Source organism: Onychomys torridus, chromosome 5 (assembly GCF_903995425.1).
Source record: "Onychomys torridus chromosome 5, mOncTor1.1, whole genome shotgun sequence".
NCBI lineage: Eukaryota > Metazoa > Chordata > Mammalia > Rodentia > Cricetidae > Onychomys > Onychomys torridus.
Genome location: NC_050447.1, coordinates 107059261 through 107080327, shown reverse-complemented (window position 1 = coordinate 107080327; position 21067 = coordinate 107059261). Strand labels below are relative to the sequence as shown.

The 21067-nt window shown below is 42.9% G+C and overlaps 1 protein-coding gene across 3 annotated transcripts; it reads right to left on the bottom strand.

The window, feature by feature from the left end:
• Positions 1-664: 664 nt before the first annotated feature.
• On the bottom strand, positions 665-20105 carry Nqo2 (N-ribosyldihydronicotinamide:quinone reductase 2). 3 transcript variants are annotated; one of them, XM_036188554.1, is made up of 8 exons: positions 19993-20105; positions 18648-18729; positions 16331-16414; positions 13601-13765; positions 9653-9783; positions 8100-8213; positions 7103-7204; positions 665-3703 (listed from the first exon to the last, which is right to left on the bottom strand). In XM_036188554.1, exons 3-8 carry the CDS (start codon positions 16335-16337, stop codon positions 3527-3529), a joined length of 696 nt encoding a protein of 231 aa, XP_036044447.1. In that variant the 5' UTR covers positions 16338-16414; positions 18648-18729; positions 19993-20105; the 3' UTR covers positions 665-3526. The 3 variants fall into 3 exon arrangements, with proteins under 3 accessions (XP_036044447.1, XP_036044446.1, XP_036044448.1); XM_036188553.1 differs by lacking the exon at positions 18648-18729; XM_036188555.1 differs by lacking the exon at positions 18648-18729 and having other exon boundaries at positions 9683-9783.
• Positions 20106-21067: the final 962 nt, after the last annotated feature.

Below are 21067 nucleotides of genomic sequence, written 5' to 3'. Positions count from 1 at the left end.
GATACTTTCCCCCTCACCATTATATCCAGTATTGCTAACGAAGAAACAAAACCCAAACAGCAGTTAGTTTCCAAGATAATTTCACTTTCTCTGTATTTCCTTAGAATCTTTGTCTCTGATTGGAATGCCTGGTCAGAGAACCAGCCACAGAAAAGCCCTTGATTTTTTTTTTGCTAGATAGCTATTAGTGGTGCTGGGCCAATTACTACTGACCCAGTGTAATCTGGGTGGAATAACACTTTTAAGGGCAAAGCTGTTGGCCTGGTAGACTCATCAGTGGGAGGGCCTCATGATACACGATGGGTTTCTCTATGGATCCCATTCCACCGCCATCACTGAATTGCTCACAAACAACCTTATTCCTGATCCCTGCATTTTGCCATTTTTTTTTGGGGGGGGGCTTGTTTTTTCCACCTTGAGAGCTAGGATTTTCCCCAGAACTCCCCCCACCCTTACTTTCTTACATTGAGCAATGCTTCCTTCTTTGTTACCCAACTTTATTCAGAATTGCTCAGGGATCAGAACTCCACAGAGCTAAGTACCACAGCCCAAGAACCAGCTTCCAGGCTACAGACAGGGCTCAAAGGGGAAGTCCACAGCACAGCAAAGCTAAGACTTTTTCTCAGGGGGTTAGGAAAAAAAAAAAAACCACTCACATCTATTCTGATTGTTTATCTCTTTATTCTTTCATGTTGAATCTGAATCCCTTTGATCTTCACAGATATACATACCCAACAGAATCTTTCAGGCAATATAGGAGTTACATTTGAAGGTTACATTCCATTTCTTAAGTAAATGATAAAAAAGAGTCATCCTGTCAACTCACAAGCAATAAATCTAAATAACTTGTCAAAGAGCAAGGAAGGAACATTATTTCTCAGTCAACTCCCTGATTGGTGAGCTGTAATGAGCAGCTGCAAAGAAAGAACCACTGTTATCTATCTAGAGATGAGTAGTGCATAACTGTTCTGTCTATGACCTTGAAGCACTGCCCCTAGAGATGGAGCAGGTAACTTGCTCTACCTGCCTGTGACCTTGAAGTACTTGCCCCTGGGGGGTGGCCTTTTGGGGATCCTTAAGACCTGAGATGCACATCTGTGCTCTCTTCTCTACCTCGTGGTTTTGGATATGGGACTGACTCAGATGACTGGAACAGCATTCCAGAATCCAAGACTATTCTGTTCTGTACAGTGAGTTTTTCCCCTTAATAAATTCATTTGCCCTTTAAACAGACTCTGTGGATTTCTTGCTATAGAGAGGTAGTCTTATAAAGGATTTTAAAGGAGTTATAAAACTAAACTACTAAAGAGTCTTAAGAAAAATAAGGAAATTGTGTATTACATTCTATACTTCTGAGTGTAATAAACATTTTAAACTAATATTTTGTGATTAACAGTTGTAAAATGCAGGGCTTTCTCAGACTCTGAGTGTTTACATTGAGAGAAATGTGTCATAAATGCTTTGGTTTGGATTTAGGATTACCTTAAATCTTTTAATATAAGCTTACTCGACACTCTCCAAGGCATAGTGACACAAAAAGCATTTTAAATCTTAAAATATATTTTTCTGTCCCGTGTCAAACTTTAGACCCATAAAAGGGAACTTGCAACTCTTCCTTAGGGCTCTGAGGTCAGATTGTTGTCTGTAGCCCTGGCCAGTTGGAAAATATTCTCCTGCAGTATATCTAAACAAAAGCTGTTTTTGTTTCTAGACTTCAGTTAATTGCTCCCTGTCACCTGTGCAATTTTAGGACCCAACATAAAAAACAGTTAGTTGGCTGAACTTTGAGTCTTCAGGTTACATACCCATATTATAAAACTGAAGTTAGGAACTCAGTTAATAGAACAGAGTTAATCACTGTCCTAGGTTATTAGCCAGACCTTGCAAGAGAGACTGGCACAGCAGTTACATTGCTGTACACCTTTAACCTTGGTTCAGCAAATCAGACAGCTAACTATTATGTCCTTGTAAACTAGACTGCTTTTCCTGGGAATAGTTTATCTTAAAAACCATTAGCAAGGCACCTGGTCTAATCCAAAGCTACTTTAAAGCTTTATATCAGCTAATAGTGTACAGCTATATTGGCAGCTGAGGAAATTCAACTATTTTTCTAGATCAACCTGAGCTGTGATCTAAAACAGCTCTTAGGGAAAATTTATAATTCTTTACTTGTGTAGCATTTCTTTGTATTCATTAAAACTCTGTATAAGCTAACATTATTGATATAAAATGCACAATACAGCTTAAGGAGGTGTCACCTTCTAGATAACCCACAGATAAAAATGCCCAGAAAATTAGGGTGTATTAATGAGATAAATACACTACAATTCAGGTAGTGGGGGACTCCCCACATACATATACATTATATCAGATACCGGAGAAAACTGTAGCAGCAACAGTGTGAAGGCACAGCATAAACAAAAGACATTCTGGAGTCTGTATTCTTGTAAGCCTTGCTTGAATGAGATATACCCATCAGAGAGTTTTTCTTCTGGTAGTCTGACACCTTAACTTCAATTGCCAACTGCTGTTGCTCTGCCACAGCCAATGGGTACCACCAGACAAGGATTTTGCAAACCCACAAAGGCCCTGTGCTCCTAAGGGAATGGTGTGGCCATTTCCTTTTGTTTGTAGAGCAGTAATTCCCACTGCCCTGGTGATGAAGGATTTAAGTAAGGTGACATAGCTGATTAGATGTGAATAAAGTCTCAGCTCTGGAACTGCTTGGGAGGCAGAATTAATCATGTCCTTAGATATGTGAGGCCAAGCTGAGGTTATCAACTCCCAAGGTGTAGTGACTTCTGAAACCTGGGATGGCAGTAAGGTTCCCTTTATTCAGAATTCTTGTCCTCTCATCCAAATCTGGAAATGGGGAGCTGTGAGACCAGGGCAGAAGAATTCCTACTTCCTAGTACTCTGGGATCCAGCAATTCACAAGGGCCCTGGGTGCTAGCAACAGCCTTGTCTTCAGTAGAGATATCTCCATATATCTGTGCCTATTTTTTCAGAGTCATTATTCAGTGTTATTCATGTAACACTGTAAACAGTGGTAGAATACTATCAAAGGCTTTGATGTACTAAGTGGTTAAAAAAAAATCCTCAGTGTACTTACTTAATAATAAAAAAAAGTTAGACTGCTATTCAATTAAAACCTCATGATAACCCCCAAATCAAAAGAAAAAGAAAGAAGTAAATTCAAATTAAGTACTAAAACATTAGTTACAATGGGTTAAATAAAATGAAACAACAAATCCACCTCCATGTTCAGAAAACTCTACTATGAAGGTTGAGAATAGCAAGAGAGATTTTAGACATTAAAGCAATGAAAAATGAGTAAATAACAACTGGGCAGAACTAATACAGCACACCAAGCTGATTATTGAAATATCTGATCTAGTTGCATGAAACTGAAGACACTCATTGGTAGGCACTGTTAACTACATCTCTGGGTACAGCACCACCTTCTCTTTGCACATACTTTAGGTCTCTCAGTGTGCTGCTTGTTAGATATGCTCAGCACAAAATGTTACTCTTGGAAGTACCAAGGAGGTGTGCAGTGGATAGGCTCTTCCTTCCAGATGCTCTTCAGCCGCTGGGCCCATGATGCCACCATCACTTTTATTTCTTCTTCTGATGAAACGTCAATACCAAAACTGATCTGTGGGGCAAGGACCTTAAATCCACAGAAGTGTAATATGCCATGCTGAAGTCAGAAAGGAAAGAACTGGTCATAACCACACTCTATGTACACACAATTAAATTAGTAAAAAGGGGAAATGGCATGAAGAATCCTTCAGAAATATGAAACAAATGCTACAAATTAATAACTCATTTCTGGATAGCTGCAGGACAGAGTGCTTCATAAGCAGAAGAACTTGGCTAATGAGTCCATCACTAAACATTACAGTTTAATGGATTTGGCAAATTCTGCTATATTGAATGCTAGGTACAGAGAAGTTATTTTAGCTATGATGTACTGTTATAGAAATTGTTGACAATTCTTGTTAATTAAAACAAATTTTAAGCAGTATTTCTTATATACTATTTATGTACAACAATAACAAACTAGTAAACATTTTTTATGTAAGGATCTATCTAGGCCATTAGGAAATAAATTACAAATAATTCTTTCTGGAAGTGTAGATTAAGTGGACTTTAAATTTTTTCATATTGTTTACCTTTCTTCTACTATATGTTGTTATAAACTAGGTAAAGTACATGTTTTTAAAACCAGATTTAAGCTTAGTCAGTGACATGTATGAGAATGGGTAGCCTTCAGAGAAGGAAGCTCACAGGGTAATTGCCTTTCATGGAGCAGCACTTACCCACTAATTGTAATCACCTTTCAGAAAGAGCCTAGTTTCTCCCTAGAAACAGCACACTTGGTTTTCTGCACTATGCTCTTCAAAACTTACACCCTCATCCAAGCATTCCCTGTCAGGTGAAGTTAGAGGACAAAAAGCCTACATACATGCTGTTATATTATTTTCTGATAGATGACATGATTTTATTTATTGGAAATCAGCTGTGAAAAATCCACTATTGGGGGCTGGAGAAATAGTTCAGCAGTTAAGAGCACTTGATGCTCTTTCTTGTAATCAGAGTTTGGTTACCAGCACCCACATGGCAATTCACAGCTGTCTGTAACTCCAGTCCCAGAGGCTCAAATACTTTCTTCTGCCCTCTGTGGGCACTGCACACATGTGATGTACAACATACATGCAAGCAAAATACTCAAACACATAAAAAAAATCTTTTTAAAAAAATAATTTATGGGGCTGGTAAGATGTCTCAGTGGCTAAGGGCATAGGCTGCCAAGCCTGATGACCTAAGTTTGATCCTCAGGACCCCCATGGAGAGAACCAACTCCTGAAAGTCATTCTCTAATCTCCATGTGGATGCTGTGGCATGGAGCCCCTGCTCTCCTCTGCCTCAATAAATAATGTAATTGTAAAAAATTAAATAAAAAATTTAAAACATTAATTATCATCAGGAGGAGAACTCAGCAAATGGACTGGGTGAAAAAGAGAGGGGGAAACCAATAGCCCTCATAAATACAAAAGGAACTTTTAGATTGTTAAATTTAAAGTGGTAACAGTGAGCCAGGGAGACAGCTCAGATGGTTAAATGCTTACTGTACAAGGGTAAGGCCCTGATTCTGAACGCTAATCATAAAAAAAACTGGATCTGTAACTCCAGTATATGTAGGAGAGGGGCAAAGATAGGCAGATCCCAGGGCTTCCTGGCCATACAGTCCGGCCAAAGCAGCAAGCACTGGTATCAATGGGAGATGTGATCTCAAAAAATAAGGTGGAAAGTGATCAAGGAAGAAACCTGAAACTGACCTGTAGCATTCACACATGCATGCATGGGCATGCGTATGCATGTGTGTGCATACGCATGCATACGCATACACACACATACACACCCATCCATAACACACAGAAGAGCAAACAACAAAGGCAAGGAGTGAACCTAATTATATACTGGGGGGGGGGGGGGCGTTTTCGGGTTCCTTGTGGCTTTACCCAGCAGGTCCACATAGAGGATGATTAGGGCCACAGGCATGAGTGCAGGTATCTGAAATGTGCTGTGCTGTGGGAGGAGGTCTTTTGCTCCACCCCTTGGCATCTCTATAAATACCCTGGGGCAGAGACAGTTGGGGCCATTGGAAAAGGTTCCAGGCCCTCTCGAGGCTATCCTGTATTTTCTATCTGTTTATCTCTGCAATATAAATCCTATCTAATATATTTCCTGCTGCTCACACTCAAGAAATCTCTGGGGAGCTGTGAGGTTGGTGGGTAAACGCCCCACAATATACTATCTATGTAAAGGAAACTCTTACTGTTTTTGAAAAGGTATAATAGAATAATTTCATTAACAGGGAGAGAGAGAGAGGAGAGAGAGCTAACAGTGAGCTGAAAAATGCCAACATCTTGCGGGGCAGTGGTGGCACACGCCTTTAATCCCAGCACTCGGGAGGCAGAGGCAGGCAGATCTCTGTGAGTTTGAGGACCCCCTGGTCTACAGAGTGAGTTCCAGGACAGGCTCCAAAGTTACACAGAGAAACCCTGTCTCGAAAAAACCCAAAATAAATAAATAAATGAATAAAAATGCCAACATCTCAATAGAAGTGGGGTGTAAGAAATGTGAACCTAGAAAGAAAAGGGACAATTCCTAATTTTTATTTATTATTTTGAGACAAGGACTCCTATATTTCAGGTGGGTCTCAAACTTGTGTAGCTAAGGATTACTTTGAACTTCTGATCCTCCTGCCTCCACCTCCCAAATGGTGATTATGGATATGTATTCTCACAACCAGCTTATAGGGAGCTGGAGCTCAAACTCAAGGCTTTGTGTATACACTTGCTATACCATAGACTCATACCTGCATCTTCTGTCCATAATGTCTACATTCACAAAAGCAATCACTCCAGCTATTAAGTACAAGCCTTCCTCACACCTAGACAGGCATCCCTCCTCACCATATGAAAGAGCACATCCATTTGGCTTCCCAGGTCTCCTAAGAGTCTTTGCTCTGAGGTCTGCCTCATGTTCTCTTTCCCTCACTGGGGAGTTCCATACACATGGACATTCTAGCCTGCTGTCCCTCTGCCATCGCCTTTCCCCTCAGTAGATGGTTATTCTTTAGCCATTCATCTTCCAGGTTGTTCAGAGGCCCAAGTGAAGCCATCCAGATCACAGGGTCTGTAGTACCTCTCACTCAGGCTAAGGTGGTGCTAGCTTCATACAGCATTGTAAGTCTGTGGAGGGCTCTCCAGGTCTTGGTGTTGCTCATCACTGACACCCACACACCTGGTGCCACCTCAAGGCTATCACAATCCCCAGAAAGCCTACAGTAGGCTAACCAGGTTTGGCTTAACTTTGGGTCAAGTGTTATTAAAAGTTGTATGTCTTTCCTTTTAGCCAGGCTTTAAACTGCTACCAATTAAAAAATAAGGATAACGTATTATTTTCTCTATCTAGTTCCGAGTCAAAGGGAATGTCAAGCTTACAAGGCGTATGTATATATAAGGTGCAGTAGGGAGGGGGAGTGTCCAGTGCACCAGCAAAGCAGAGAAGGCTCACAAGGCCCGTTTACCTGGAGTGGCCATAGGAAGTACCGGAAATCTCCACTGACTCCATCTTTTGTGTACATCTCAGCCGTACCTCCCGTGGTTAAGGAAAGGAGAGCTAATTTACCCTGCAGGCAGGAGAGAAAGTAAATGCATCATGGGGCTGCCAGAAGAGGAAACAGTGCTCCTGGGACATCGTACAGATATGATGGTCGGTAGGGAGTCTGAAGTCAGGTTCCTTCCAGGGTAGACAAATGTAATCTCTCCAGGTCCCACAGTTCCATCTAAAGGTGACAGCTAATTCCTTAACAGGGATGGGGACAGAACAGGCACCAAAGGGACAAGTGAATATCAAACTTGTAGAGAGAACTAGGTTTCAGAGACCCTGTGAGAACTGAGAAACTGACCACAGGGCTGATGGGAAGGTGAGTGAAGCTCACATGCAGTGAAGGTCAGTGTCTTGGTTACTTGACTCATTTTCCTCATACACACTTAATTCTTGAAGCTTTTAGAATGTAAAGTCATTTGCTTAGTAGAAAGCCCTCTCAGTAAGACATTTACAGATACAATGCATGGTACCTACTAGGTTATCCACACCCTCTCCTAAAATATAGGATGTGTGTGATTATCCCCCCACCCAAGGTGGGCATATGGAGCCCAAAAGTATAAAATAGTGTAAAACCAGCCAGACTATCACAGAGTCGGTACCCTGAGGTTGGGGCTGAAAATGGTACTGTCCATGTCACTCTTGCCCAGTACTTAGCCCCATAGTTCCCTTTCCTTGTGAGTAGATTAGTGTAGATGCATATCCCCCATAATCAAAAAGCTCTGTGAATTTAAAAAAGGATGCACTTATCATCCATGAAGTGTGCTGTGCATACATTAAGTGCTTAATGAATATTTACTTACCTAATACAAAGATGCAAACTAGAAATGTAAGTTGATAGATTCCCTCCCCACCCCCTCCCTCCCCTTCCTCCCACTGGAAGGATCTGTAGCAATCCTTATCCCCAGAGAACATACCTTGAGAAAACCAGAGTCATAAAAGCCTGGGATGTCGAAGGCAAACCCTTGGCACAGCACCCTATCCATCCAGCCTTTTAGGATTGCTGGAACGCTGAACCAGTATAGTGGGAACTAGGGATAGACAACAAGAAGAAACAAACTACGCTCTGACTCAGGATTCATACTTTAGTCCCACTGACCTCTCCTTTCAGGGCACCCAGCAGGCAAAGGTAGCCTATAGGATCTTCTCAGTGGGCACAACATGGGCACAGTGGGGCTAAAGGTAAGCTGACTGGGTCCAGTTGCTATTCCAGTGATGGTCTCCCGATGACAGTTCCTTATACTAGCCACAAAGTAGACAGTGAGGATGTGTGCTGGGTAGTTTTATGTCAACTTGACATAAACTAAAGTCATCCAAGAGGAGGGAGCCCAATTAAGAAAATACCTCTATAAGATCATGCTGCAGGCAAGCCTGTAGAGCATTTTCTAAATTAGTGATTGATGTGAGAGGGCTCAGTCCATTGTGGGTGGTGCCACCCCTGGGCTGGTGGTCCTCGGTTCTGTAAGGAAACAGGCTGAGCAAGCCAGGAAGCAACACTCATGGCTTGTGCATCATCTCCTGCCTCCAGATTCTCACCCTATTTGAGTTTCTGTCCTGGCTTCCTTCCATGGTGGCCTATGAATGTAGAAGTGTAAGTCAAATAAACCCTTTTCTCCCCAACTTGGCTTTTGGTCATGTGGTTTTATCACAATAGTAACACAAACTAAAACAGAGACTTTCGGTCAGTAATGTCCTCGCATGATGGAAATCTGGGGAGAGCAGAGCACTCCAGAAGTGCTGCCATGATTGTTCTTGCTCAGAGGACTCAGGTGAGCAGTGCCCTTATATACTTAGCCCCAGTTCCTGTTGAGTTTGACTTGGATTTTCATCAGTGCAGCAACTCTTTAGAATCACACACTTATCTGACTATCCATATTATAGGCCCATGTTATTATCTGCATCCTGTCCAATGCTGGCAGGAGTGGTCTGATTGAGTTAGTACTTCTGGAAGTCAGTCTATGGGGCTAGTTCCTTCTGTAGTGGCTTCTCCTTCTTGGGATATATACACCAGTCTGATATATATATGTGTGTGTGTGTGTGTGTGTGTGTGTGTGTGTGTGTATGTAGTAACTAGTGAGAGGTTGTCCTGTTAGTGGTCAGGGCATTTAATGCAGGAGTTGGCCTAAACTGCCTTGATAAACAGTTGTGAAGAGAAAGCTGGTTCCCAGCTAGCTGGCATGTCTGGGACAGGGGCTTTGGGAGGATAAAAGCAGAAAGACTGGCATGATTCAGATGCTTCTGGGACCACTGGGCCAATGGGTACATTCTTGAATCATACTGACTTATGGAGTCAGAGGTTTGAATAACACTGACTATAAGGATCTCTTTATAAAAGTAGGAAAGTATTCTAACTAGGAAAGGTATTTCAAGTAACCATGTACATGTGCAAAAAAATCACTCGTTCCAAATGTAATGTTCAAATGTTTGTTCATAGGATGAACCTACTCATTAATCTGAGGAAAAAGCAAACCTGAAATATCACTAGATCAGCTTCTTTCACCTTTCTCTGCTCCTCAAGTATGTCATTGGTCAAAGCTGTCTTCTTGTAGGCTTCATAGGTCTCTATCCCATATCTGAAGACCTCAGGATTAGAGAGGGCACCTAGGAAGGAAGAGGTCAACTTCTCAGTCCTAGGTGAGTGTCCCCAGCTTGTCCCAATCCCAGTTCCCTTGTTACAGTTCCTTCCCCCCCAAAAATGTGGTCTGGCCTCACAAAAGTCTTGGGGTTGCTGTGACCTGGCCAGAAGCTCAGCCTTGAGACCAGGCTAAGGATAGAGAAGGCTGGGAGAACCGCACTGACAGTGCTTCCTACCTGTCAGGAGCTGTGCTCTGCACCCGTCACTTTTCTTATCTTCCTAACAACCCATGAGATCACTATAATTCCTGGTTTAGTAGAGAGGAAGCCAAGACTTGTGAGAAGCTAGGTACTTAGTGAGTGCCATATTATGAGTCCCAAGTAGCAGAAGTGGCCCTACAGGTAGGGTAGCCTAAGACTCAGGTGTGATCTCCACTGCATAGCATCAAGACTAGAGGTTGCAAACTCAAGACCTCTGAGAAGAATCTCAATGGAAAGTGGGTCAGTCCTTCAATATCTTCATAACTGAAAAAAAGTTGAGCATTTCTTTGCATTCTATTTTTCTGTGCTTTACTTAGACCATAAGTATGATAGGGAAGAGGCTAGGATGTACTGGAGAGGTTATCAGTTGGGGTGTGGCCAACACTTTACATGCAGAGCAAATCCACGTAGGTCATTTGTACTAACAGTATTCCTTCAGTATCCAAGGGAACTGGTTCTGACACTATAATTGGTGGGTGGATATAAAATGGTATAGAATTTGCTTGCACTTTTAATCTTATCACCTATATTTTGGCATGAATATGTATTAGTTTATTAGCTTACAATTATGACTTCTTATCTTACTTTCTATTTCCTTAGTCCCTGTGCTGCTGTTTATTAAGAGAAAATAGTATTGGCTTTGCACATGCTTATCAAGCATTCAACTGTTGTGATATATCCCCAGCCTGAACTGGTATATTAAGTAAAGGGAGGAGGGGAGGTGGAGAGATGGCTCAGTGGTTGAAAGCACTTGGTGCTCTTGAAGAGGATCAGGATTTGGTTTTCAGCACCCATACGTCATAACCTTCTGTAACTCCAATTCCAGGAGTTCTCTTCCAGCCTCCTCGGGCACCTGCATGCGTGTGGTGTACATATAGGCAAGCAAGCACACATACACATAAATATAAAAAGAAAGATTGTGATGAATATTACAGACTGTATCTGGAGGTATACTCTACACAATAGACAATGAGCACCTTCAAATTGGGGGCATTAAATACTGGAAAAAATGAGGTGAAATTATTTGCTGATAGTTGTTCACATGTCTGGAGAGCCCCATAGAATCAATTAAAGCATTACTAACAGTAAGAAAGAGCTGTGTAGTGGTGGTATATGCCCTTGATCCCAACACTTGGGAGATCTCTGAGTTCAAGGCCAGCCTGGTCTACAAATCAAGTTCCGGTACAGCCAAGGCTTGTTACACAGTGAAACCCTGTCTCAAAACAAACAAACAAACAAACAAAAAACAACAAAAAAAGAAAGTTAGGATTGGTTGAGTGTACACCTATCAAAATCCATATGTTAAAACATCTCAGTAAACCTGAGTTCTTCCTTGAAGAAAGGGGGAAGGAAGTGAGGGAGAAAATGCAGAGCAAATGAAAGGTCACATCATTCTCTTGGAGAGCAAGAGACAGCATCACAGAAGGGGAATTCTTCCTAAGTTCACCTATATACTTAATGGAACTGCAGCAAAAATATCACCAGGTTTCTTCTTTTGATCTGGAATGCTGACTTAAAAGACTTTAAGGAAAACTAAAGTAAAAACAATTACAAAAACTAGGAAGTGACATTGACCTAGATTGATAAGAATATTAAATTATAGATATATAGATATAGATGTATAGATACATATATATATTATTCTGTGTGCTGACTCTCAGGAAATACTTCCCAGAAGATTTCACCTCAATGATGCTGGTTTCTTTTTAATTACTGCTAATTTCTCAGCTCTTGCTGACCAGCATCAATTGTCCCAGTGTGGTGGTTTGAAAGAATTGGTCACCATAGGCTCATATATTTGAATGCTTAGTCATGAGTTGGTAGACTGAGAAAGATTAAAAGATGTAACCTTGTTGGAGGAAGTGTGTCACTGGGAGTGGACTTCGAGGTTTCAATATCCCACAACAGATTCATTGTCTTGCTTGCTGCCTAAAGACCAGGATGTAACTCTAAGCTACTTATCCAGTACCATGCCTGTCCCCCATGTATGCCACCATGTTCACTGCCATGATGATGACAGACTAACCCTCTGAAACTGTAAGCAAGGTCCCAATTAAATGCTTTCTTTTATAAGTGTTGCCTTGGTGTCTCTTCACAGCAATAGAGCAGTGACTAAGACACCCAGTAAAGTAAAGGTTTCACTTCAATGGTACTGGTCTCTTGTTAATCATGGCTGAGTCTTCAGCCCCAGCTGACCAAAACTACAGAATCTTAATTCAAAATAGTAATTATGCAATGGCTCCAATAGTCTTTTAGCAACTCTCAAACTTCCTCTGGAACTTCACAACCCAGGTCTCTATTGTCTGCATTTCTCTTAACATCCTTTTTCTCCAAGCTTCTACAGAACATCTCACCAAGCTTCAACTATTCAATGGCTTTTCTCACCCAAAGTTCCAAAGTCCTTTCACAATCTTCCCCAAAACAACATGGTTAGGTCTGTCAGCAGTACCCCGACTCCTGGTATTAAATTCTGCCTTAGTTAAGACACTACTACTATGATGAAACACCATGACCAAAGCAACTTGGGGAGGAAAGGGTTTATTTGGCTTATACTTCCACATCACTCTTCAGCATTGGAGGAAATCAGGACAGGAACTCAACAAGGGCAGGAACCTGGAGGCAGTAGCTGATGCAGAGGCCATGGAGGGGTGCTGATCACTGGCTTCCTCTTTATGGCTTGCTCAGCTTGCTTTCTTATAGAACCCAGGATCACCAGTACAGAGGTGGCCCAACCCATACAGGCTGGGCCCTCCTTCTCAATCACTAATTAAGACAATGCCCTGCAGGCTTGCCTACTGCCTGATCTTATTGAAAATGTTCAAATCCTAGGAAGCTATTTCCCCAGAATTAATTTCATTGTGTTCAGGTTCCCAGGTACTTAGAAGCCATTGCAGCAATGATCCAAATGTATCCAGCCACTGTCCTAGAACTGTAAGCCCAGTGTTCTGTGAGAGGTGAAGAAGATGACTAACGCAACCCTCATACTTGCTTGCATGGCACAGATATCTCTGAAAACACAGAGAATGGGGCTGGAGAGGTAGCACATACTGCTTCTGAAAAGGACCCAGATTCAAGTCCTAGCACCAATGTCCACCAATGTCCAGAGGCTCACAACTGCCTGTAACTCTAGCTCCAGGTTCACTTCTGGCCTCTGCAGACAACCACATGCATCTGCACCTACCCTCACATAGACATACACATAATTAAATAGAATAATCTTTCTTTTAAAAGAAACCATGCTATGTTGGGAGCAGAGGAATTGGGTTGCTGGGAGACAGAGGATGACAGAGTCTTTCACCATGAACTCTTGACTTGAGACTTGAGGTCATGAAGCAACAGTTAGATACTGTTGATATTTTAAAAAATTATAAAATACGGGGGCTGGAGAGATGGCTCGGCGGTTAAGAGCACTGACTGCTCTTCCAGAAGTCTTGAGTTCAATTCCCAGCATCCACATGGCAGCTCACAACTGTCTGTAACTCCAATATCTGACACACTCACACAGACATATGTGCAAGCAAAGTACCAATGCATATAAAATAAAAAAATTATAAAACACAGAAAATTTTAAGCCCAGACTCACCAGTGATATCATTTCTTGTGGCCCTCGGCTCAAAGTTCATGGCATATAAGTCAGACACAGTGACTGTGCATCCCTGCTTGCTCAGTTCTTCAACAGCCACTTTCTTCAGGGACCCATTTAAGGACTTGGGTTCTTGGTGTGCATAGATGATGAGCACTTTCTTACCTGTACCAGGAGAAGAGATGTTTTCTTTGAAGAACACATCTTTTTGTCAAAACTCAGTGAAGACTAGGGTGAAAGTGATGTATAGGTATATCACTGCATTGAAACAAAGGAAGCAGCAACCTTTTAAATGGGTGATAAAATAATATTTTAGTACTATTATAGTGTGCTGTAACTTGGGCTTACTAATACAAATCGAGTAGCTCCTATTTTTTAAATGCTTGGGACCAGAAATGATTTGGAATTTGGCTTTTTCAGACTTTGCAATATTTGTATAGACTTTATAAGTCAAATACCCCAAACTTTAAAATTCAAAATTGTAAATGCTCATGAACCCAATCTTTTTGACTCTGGAGATTTGGTAATCATGTGCTCAAAATTGTATTTTTGGATTGAGATAGTCAACCTTTACTCATAAATAAAACGAACTAAACTATGACTCCTTAGAAAACATACAACTAAAATCTTTAAAAAGCCTGCTCAGTTTGGATAGCCTTTATGACAAGTTTTAGCCTTTCTCTATAACAGAAAACAAAACAAAAAAAATAAAAGGAACTGATCTCCTGTGGCTGGTGTATTCTGCTTCCATATCCCCCAGGTCCATGGACACCTGACATTTAAATAAAGTGGGGTAAAGCAGACCCTGGTGTCTTGAGGGAGACAGCCTTGTGGAACCTCTTTTGGTGGTGACAGTGAGACGAGAAGATTCTAAGAGCAGGCCACAAAGGACCTGAATTTGGATCCTAGCACCCACCCAAAGGTGTCAGAACATGCCTGTAACACCAGTACTTTATAGGGGGGTTAGAGATAAGAGAATACTGGGAGCTCAGAGGCTAGCCAGTCTAGGTCAATCCATGTGCTGCAGATTCCATTACAGACCCTGTATTTAAAAATAAGGTTGAGGGGACTGGAGAGATGGCTCAGTGGAGCTCTTCCAGAGGACCTGGGTTCAGTTCTCAACACCTACATTGGCAGTTCACAATCATCTGTAACTGTAGTTGCAGAAGACCCAATGTCCTCTTCTGACCTCTGTGGATGCAAGACATGCATGTGGTACACAGACATACATGCAAACACTCATATACATAATAAGAGAATTTTTAACAATCAGGAGGAGAATGAGTGAGGAAGATATCCAGTGTCAACCTTTGGCCTTCTCATGTGCACACACATGGAATATGCATGTGTGCGTGTACACACACACACACACACACACACACACACACACACACACACATGAGCATGCACACACACATACAGTAAAACTCTTGTGTGTGTATGGGTGCATGTGAATGTGAGTACACCTACGTTATAGAGGCCAGAGGTCTGTGTCAGGTGTCTTCTTCAGTGGCTTTCTGCCATATTTTTTGAGATAGTCTCTCATTGAACTGATTTGGCTAGAGTGGCTGGACAGAGAGCTCCAGGAATGCCTCTTTCTGCATGCTGGGTTACAGATAAGTGCTCCTGTGCCTGGGTTTTGTGTGGGTACTGTGAATCTGAACTCAGGTCTCATGTGTGTTTGGCAAGCACTTTACTGGCAATCTCTCTGGCACTAAGATGTTAAAGTCTTGGTTTGAACTTTCTAGTCTAGGTCCTGAATAGAAAACACATTAGTTTGAAGCAGTTTCAGGACATTCATCTGAGTGTAAAGGTTGAATTCCATGTGATGGCTTACTTATTAGGTTTTATTTTACTTTCTAATTCTACAGTGCTATAAAGAAACTGTACTTTGAAGGCTCGCCAAGAGAATGGATATAAATGAAATACCTACATCACTGCTTCTCAATTCGGGGCAGCATTACCAGTCACAGGCACTGCTGTCAAAGGTGGCGATGTTTTTAATTGCCATAACTGGTTACTTCTGGCATCTAATGGGCACAGCCCAGAGACAGTGCTAAATACACTATAAGACGGCACCTGTAAAACTGATCCCGTCTCAAATATCAGTAGTACCAAAGGTGAAAAATCCAAAGCTAGGTAAAGGGACAGAATATAGCTCAGTAGAGTGCTTTTCTGGCATGTACAAACAAATATTGTAAAAGCAAAGGAAAAACCCAAATCTATACCATAACATGTACAATAAGGTGAATCTACATGTTTAAAGTGAAAGAATTACAATGTTATATATTACTGAGTAAAAAATAATGAGTTGTAAAATTACGTGTGTGTCTCTGATGTGTTCATATACATAATAAACAAGCACTGGAGGTGGGTTCAGTAATAGACATGTCCTTCTGGTGCATGTGGTGCTGAGTTTGGTCCCCAGTACTGCAGAAGGAGGGGAAAGGTAAAGATGGACTCAAACCTTGGTCTAAAATAGAAGCCCATTTCCTCAGTTTGCCCATCCTAAGGATGGTTTCTGGACAATGACAGGATAGCCGTGTGTCCCACTTTTTCTGGAGGAGGTTGAAATGGACAAAGTAAAAATATGAAAGAAAATAATTACATGCAGTGATCCATGTCATAAACCAAGAAGGTACATATATGCATCTAGGTTGCTTGGGATTTTTAATAACAAATGACAGAATTTCTCGCTAAATGTCTAATGCCCCCATAACAGGTCATTACCTGCCATGTTGGAGGAGATGGATTCTCTGATTTGGCAGAGTAGCCCAAAATTTCAGGAACTCTCTTTTTGGTGACTGCAACACTCTGGAAGAGAAAATAAACTCAGAGGAGGAATGGAAGATAGGGCTGAGGTCAGGATACCAAGTATAGGCCTCACAGTGGCTGCTTCACAAACACATCCAAACACAGGCTTCCCAGAGGGTGAGGCAGCCTCTGGAGAAGTGGGCTCCTGGTATAAACCACACACAGTGCCAAACCAGTGCTTTTCTGTGTTTTCTGAAAGGATTTGGACTTTCCATGCAGGCAGCTATAGAAGAACTCCTGGGAAATGAACATTTGATAAACATTTATATATCAGATAAACATTTGAGTAGTGGCTCCTCAGCCAGCCTTCCTGCATCCCAAGATTTCCCTTTTAGCTAGTGAGGCTGATAAGATGAAGGGTACCTGGGAAGTCAACAGGGTGGTGTCACTGTGCATTACTGGGCCCTTTTCTCAACTATAAATAAGGCCACTTGGGTGCTTCAGTCTTCCATCTAGAGTTACAGGGTGGCCCAGAAAAGTAAGAAAGATAGCACATATAGATGGTGGCTATAATGTAGTATGATTCTAGGGGACTCTGGGTGGAGATCAGTGGTAGAACATATGCTTAGCATGTGCAAGGCCTGGAGTTTAATCTCCAGCACCCTCCTCTTCAGCAAAAGATTTTGGATAAAATGTACTCCCTAATGGGCTGTAGAGACAAGGAGGCTTGTGTCATCACTCTCTTGACTGACCATCTCCAAAACAACTTTCTGGAGGGAGGATTATTGGTTTGCATGGTTTACATTTGGTGATACTCTTTGGAGAGGTTGCGGGGTGCAGCCTTGCTGGAGGAGTAAACACTGGGGCAGGCTTTGGGACTAGATAGCTTTGCCCCATTCCTGGTTCGCTCACTTTGCATCCTGCTTGTGATTTAGACGTGAACTCCCAGGTTCCTGCTGCTGTCATCATGCCTGCTGCTTGCTGCCATGTTCCCTTGTCATCCCTGAAGCCATGGGCCACAACACACTCTGTTCTACGAGTCACCTTTGGTCATGGTGTTTTGTCACAGCGACAGAAAAGTAACTAATATACAATATCTTCTGATATTGGCAGGAAAAAACAAAACACTCAGATAAAAGTGAAAAACCAAACAGCCCAACTCAGAAATGGGGAGAGACTTGACCAGACTTTCCCCCAAAGTTATATAAACGAACTTTAAGCATGTGGAAAGGCATATTAGTCATTAGGGAAATATGGCTAAAATCAAATAGCAAGACTTGGTGGCAGGTAAAGAGACTGTTTCAGTGTTGGTAAGGTATAAAATGGTGCAGCTTCTATGGAAGGCAACTGAGAGGCTCCTTAAAAATTAAACAGGAAATCACTATGCTCTCTAGTTTCACTTCTGATTATCTGCTCAAAAGAATCAAAAGTAGGGTCTGAACAGAGCTTGGGGTATGGTAGAACATGCCAGTAATCCTGGATCAGGAGTTCAAGATCATCCTTGACCAGTGGGAATTGCTGGTGATGATGGCAGCAGTGACACCCTGAAGAAATACTTCATTAGGATGAAAGATGTTTGCCACATTCAATAGAAAACCAATCAGTGTTACCATGCTCATATTACATGCTGCTCTACAGGGCTGGGGGGAGGAAATGGACTTATTTTTTCAAGGACAGCCTTGGGGAAAGTGGTGGTGATTTCTCTGTCTTAAACCTTCCTTTGGGGATAGTGGTGGCATGCTAGGTGCTGAGGGCTTTTGGAAGATACCTAGGGTTATGCTGGGTCAGTGGGTGGAATGCTCCAGGCTGGGTGACATCTTCCCCAGGGGACAGTCTGACCTTTTCAAAGTCAGAATTGACCTTGACCTCCTGGGAAGTTAGTGCCAAGTATTTTCTTTTCTGATGAGTACTATTTGCAAGTTAAATTCTTGTGAGCTGAGGGTGCTAAGTGTGCCCCTCTTTATAATGCCTTGTGGAAAGGATGGTCCTTAAGACTAGGAGAGGGGTTAGAGAAGGAGGTCAAAGTTCCTCCCAGAGTTCACACTGCATGTTTACAGAGCAGATCAAAAGCATCATCTCTGGCAGAGCACTAATCGGATGACTCTCATATCTCAGAGCCACTAAATATTACATGGACACCACAAGTCCACATTTCCTCTGTCTGTTCATTACAGAAGGGCGTCAGAACAGAGACAGAAAAATGGCGGTAGGGAGCCAGCCATGCAACAAGGGAGCAAGAGAGAAGTCCAGGCAGGCGGGCGGGCGGGCGGGCAAGACCCCAGTAAGAACTGACCTGGAGAGTTCAAGAAACAGCAAGGAAGGTTATTTAGTTGGGCTGTGGTTTGAAGTGAGTGGTCGGAGATGCAGCCTGGGAGCTGGATGGGGAATAACCAAGTAAACAGTGTAGGGTAAAGATTTTATCCTAAGATTAACGAAGACCTTAGACAGAGAGCCCCATGGCCTGATCCACGTTTTCAGAGGTTCCCCAGGCCACTGCAGATGAGCAAAATACATCCTGAGATTCCCCAAGTGAGGGACCAGAGCTGCCTTAGTTGAGCCTTTGACTGCAGCGTCCCAGCCACACTATACTCTCTCTGCAGCCTCTCTTGCTTCACCACCCCTAGCTGTACGGTCAGCCCAGTTTCCACATTTACAGTAAATGGAGGGCGGGTGTGTGCATCAGAATTGAATTTCCTCTTGCTCAACTCTCCTACTCTCCTAGAGTAAGAAATGGGAAGAAACATAGACAAAGTCTCCTGACACAGGCTCTTCACCCTCAGGCTTAGAGATGAATTCATGGTTCTCCTTAGATGGAAGCTGCAAGTTACCCAGGTGTTTTGTTTTGTTTCTGCTGTTGTTTTGTTTTTGGTGGGAGGCTGTGGTTGTTAACCAAGTCACATGAAATGAGCTCTGATATTTAGAGGTAAATATAATATTGTCTTAACACCCAGCAGCTATTTTGATATTTTCATTGTATCATTTACTACGCCTCTTTCTTCTCTCCACAGGCAGCCTCTATGTTGGCCATTCTAACAGCTAACATGTCATCCTGCAGGGACATCATTGCCTGCCTGCTTTCTGTGATCACTTAGGTTACCTTCCCCCACCCCACCCCCCATCTGTATTTCACTCTACTAGAGGTTTCTATGATTCACTCGAGTTCAGTTTTCTGTATCTCTCTGAGATTTTCAGAGATTAGAGGTTACTGAAACCGATAATTTCACATTAATAGTTACAGAAACTGATATTCTTTTGAGCCAGTCCTTGAAGGCAGAGTGAACCTCAGTTGCTTGAAGACACCAGGGTAAGGGAAGGCACCGGTGTACAAATTCGGCTCTGGGCTCCTCTTTGACTTTTCCCCTTTGGTAATAAATATGCGGAGACCCGTAGCTGCTCTCTAACAAGTGGGCTGACAAAGTGCAACCGTTTGTATTAAGCAGAACCTGGGCCTAATGTGGTAACGTGGGCTAATATTTTAAGAAAGGCTCAAGGTGCGAGGAACCTCTGGGACACGAGTCCACGGTCTAATTCGCAAGCTCAAACCCAGAAGAGGCTTCTGTCCGGCATGCCCCCAATTCCCAAGTTCGCTTGCAGGAAGGACATGCAAGCCCCAGGGGAAGCAGTGAACAGACTCTCACCTCGGCCTCCAGCAGGGAGCACTGCGCACTGTGACACCACCAGATTCCAGGTCTTGAAAGCCTAAAGCTTGCCGCAGACACCACGGCTGCGCACTGGGACCCAGGGCTGCTTTCTCCCCCCCCCCCCCCGTTGGGCTCCGCCCCTCGCCCCGCCCTTACACTGTCCTCTGGCGGCCTGTGAGCAATAGCCCACCCACAACTCGGGACTGTCAGTGCGGGATCACTGGACTTCAATCTTCCTTCCCTAAATTTCCCTGTCCTGGTACCGCCCCCGCTCTGGGCTCCAATTGGTTGTGGGCAGGACGGGTTTGGCTCCTTGCTGAGGGAGACTGGCAGGAAGCCTGTACCGGGAGAAGGGTAGGGGCGACCTCCTGCCTTGTACTTTATCACACACAGCTACTGCATATATCGGGTAAAACAGAACAAAACGCCCACAGCGTAGTACTAGGTAATCAAAAAAGGAATGGGTTGTGAATACACCCAGCTCCAGTCCGCAGGGAATTTCCCAGAGTAAGAGCGGCCAGTCCCCAAAAGTTATTTACTTCATGATTCCTGAAAGAGCAAATTACAGGAATGGGGAATCAGAATAGTGGTTGCCAAGATTTAGGAGGGAAAATGGCTGCAACTATAAAACAGTCTGTGTTGAGGGACACATTCTTTGCTGCTCTTATCCATGACACTCCATGGTAAGATCCTTGCAGGTGTTATCACTGGGGGAAACTTTGAAAAGGATCCATAGGTCCAAAATAATTAATTAAAACTAAATGCTACAAAGCCAAGGACCTCCCTTAGAAGGTGGAAAGCCTTGGAATCAGTGCTGTAGTTGGCGAAGCTGGAGAAGGGAGCTGTTGGGCAGTGCAGGTGAACCGTCTGGTTTCAGGCCGCTGTGGTTTGTGTGCTGCCAGCCCACCTGTGATTTTGACCTCCCCAAGGCCCCTTCCCGAGCCCTTTACTGTAATTCTTAGTGTCCTGCAATGGCCCTTTTCAAATAGATCAGAAACTGCATATGATGGTGCTAGCCTGTTATCCCAGGTATCCTAAGAAGCTGAAACAGGAGGGTTACAAGTTCAAGACC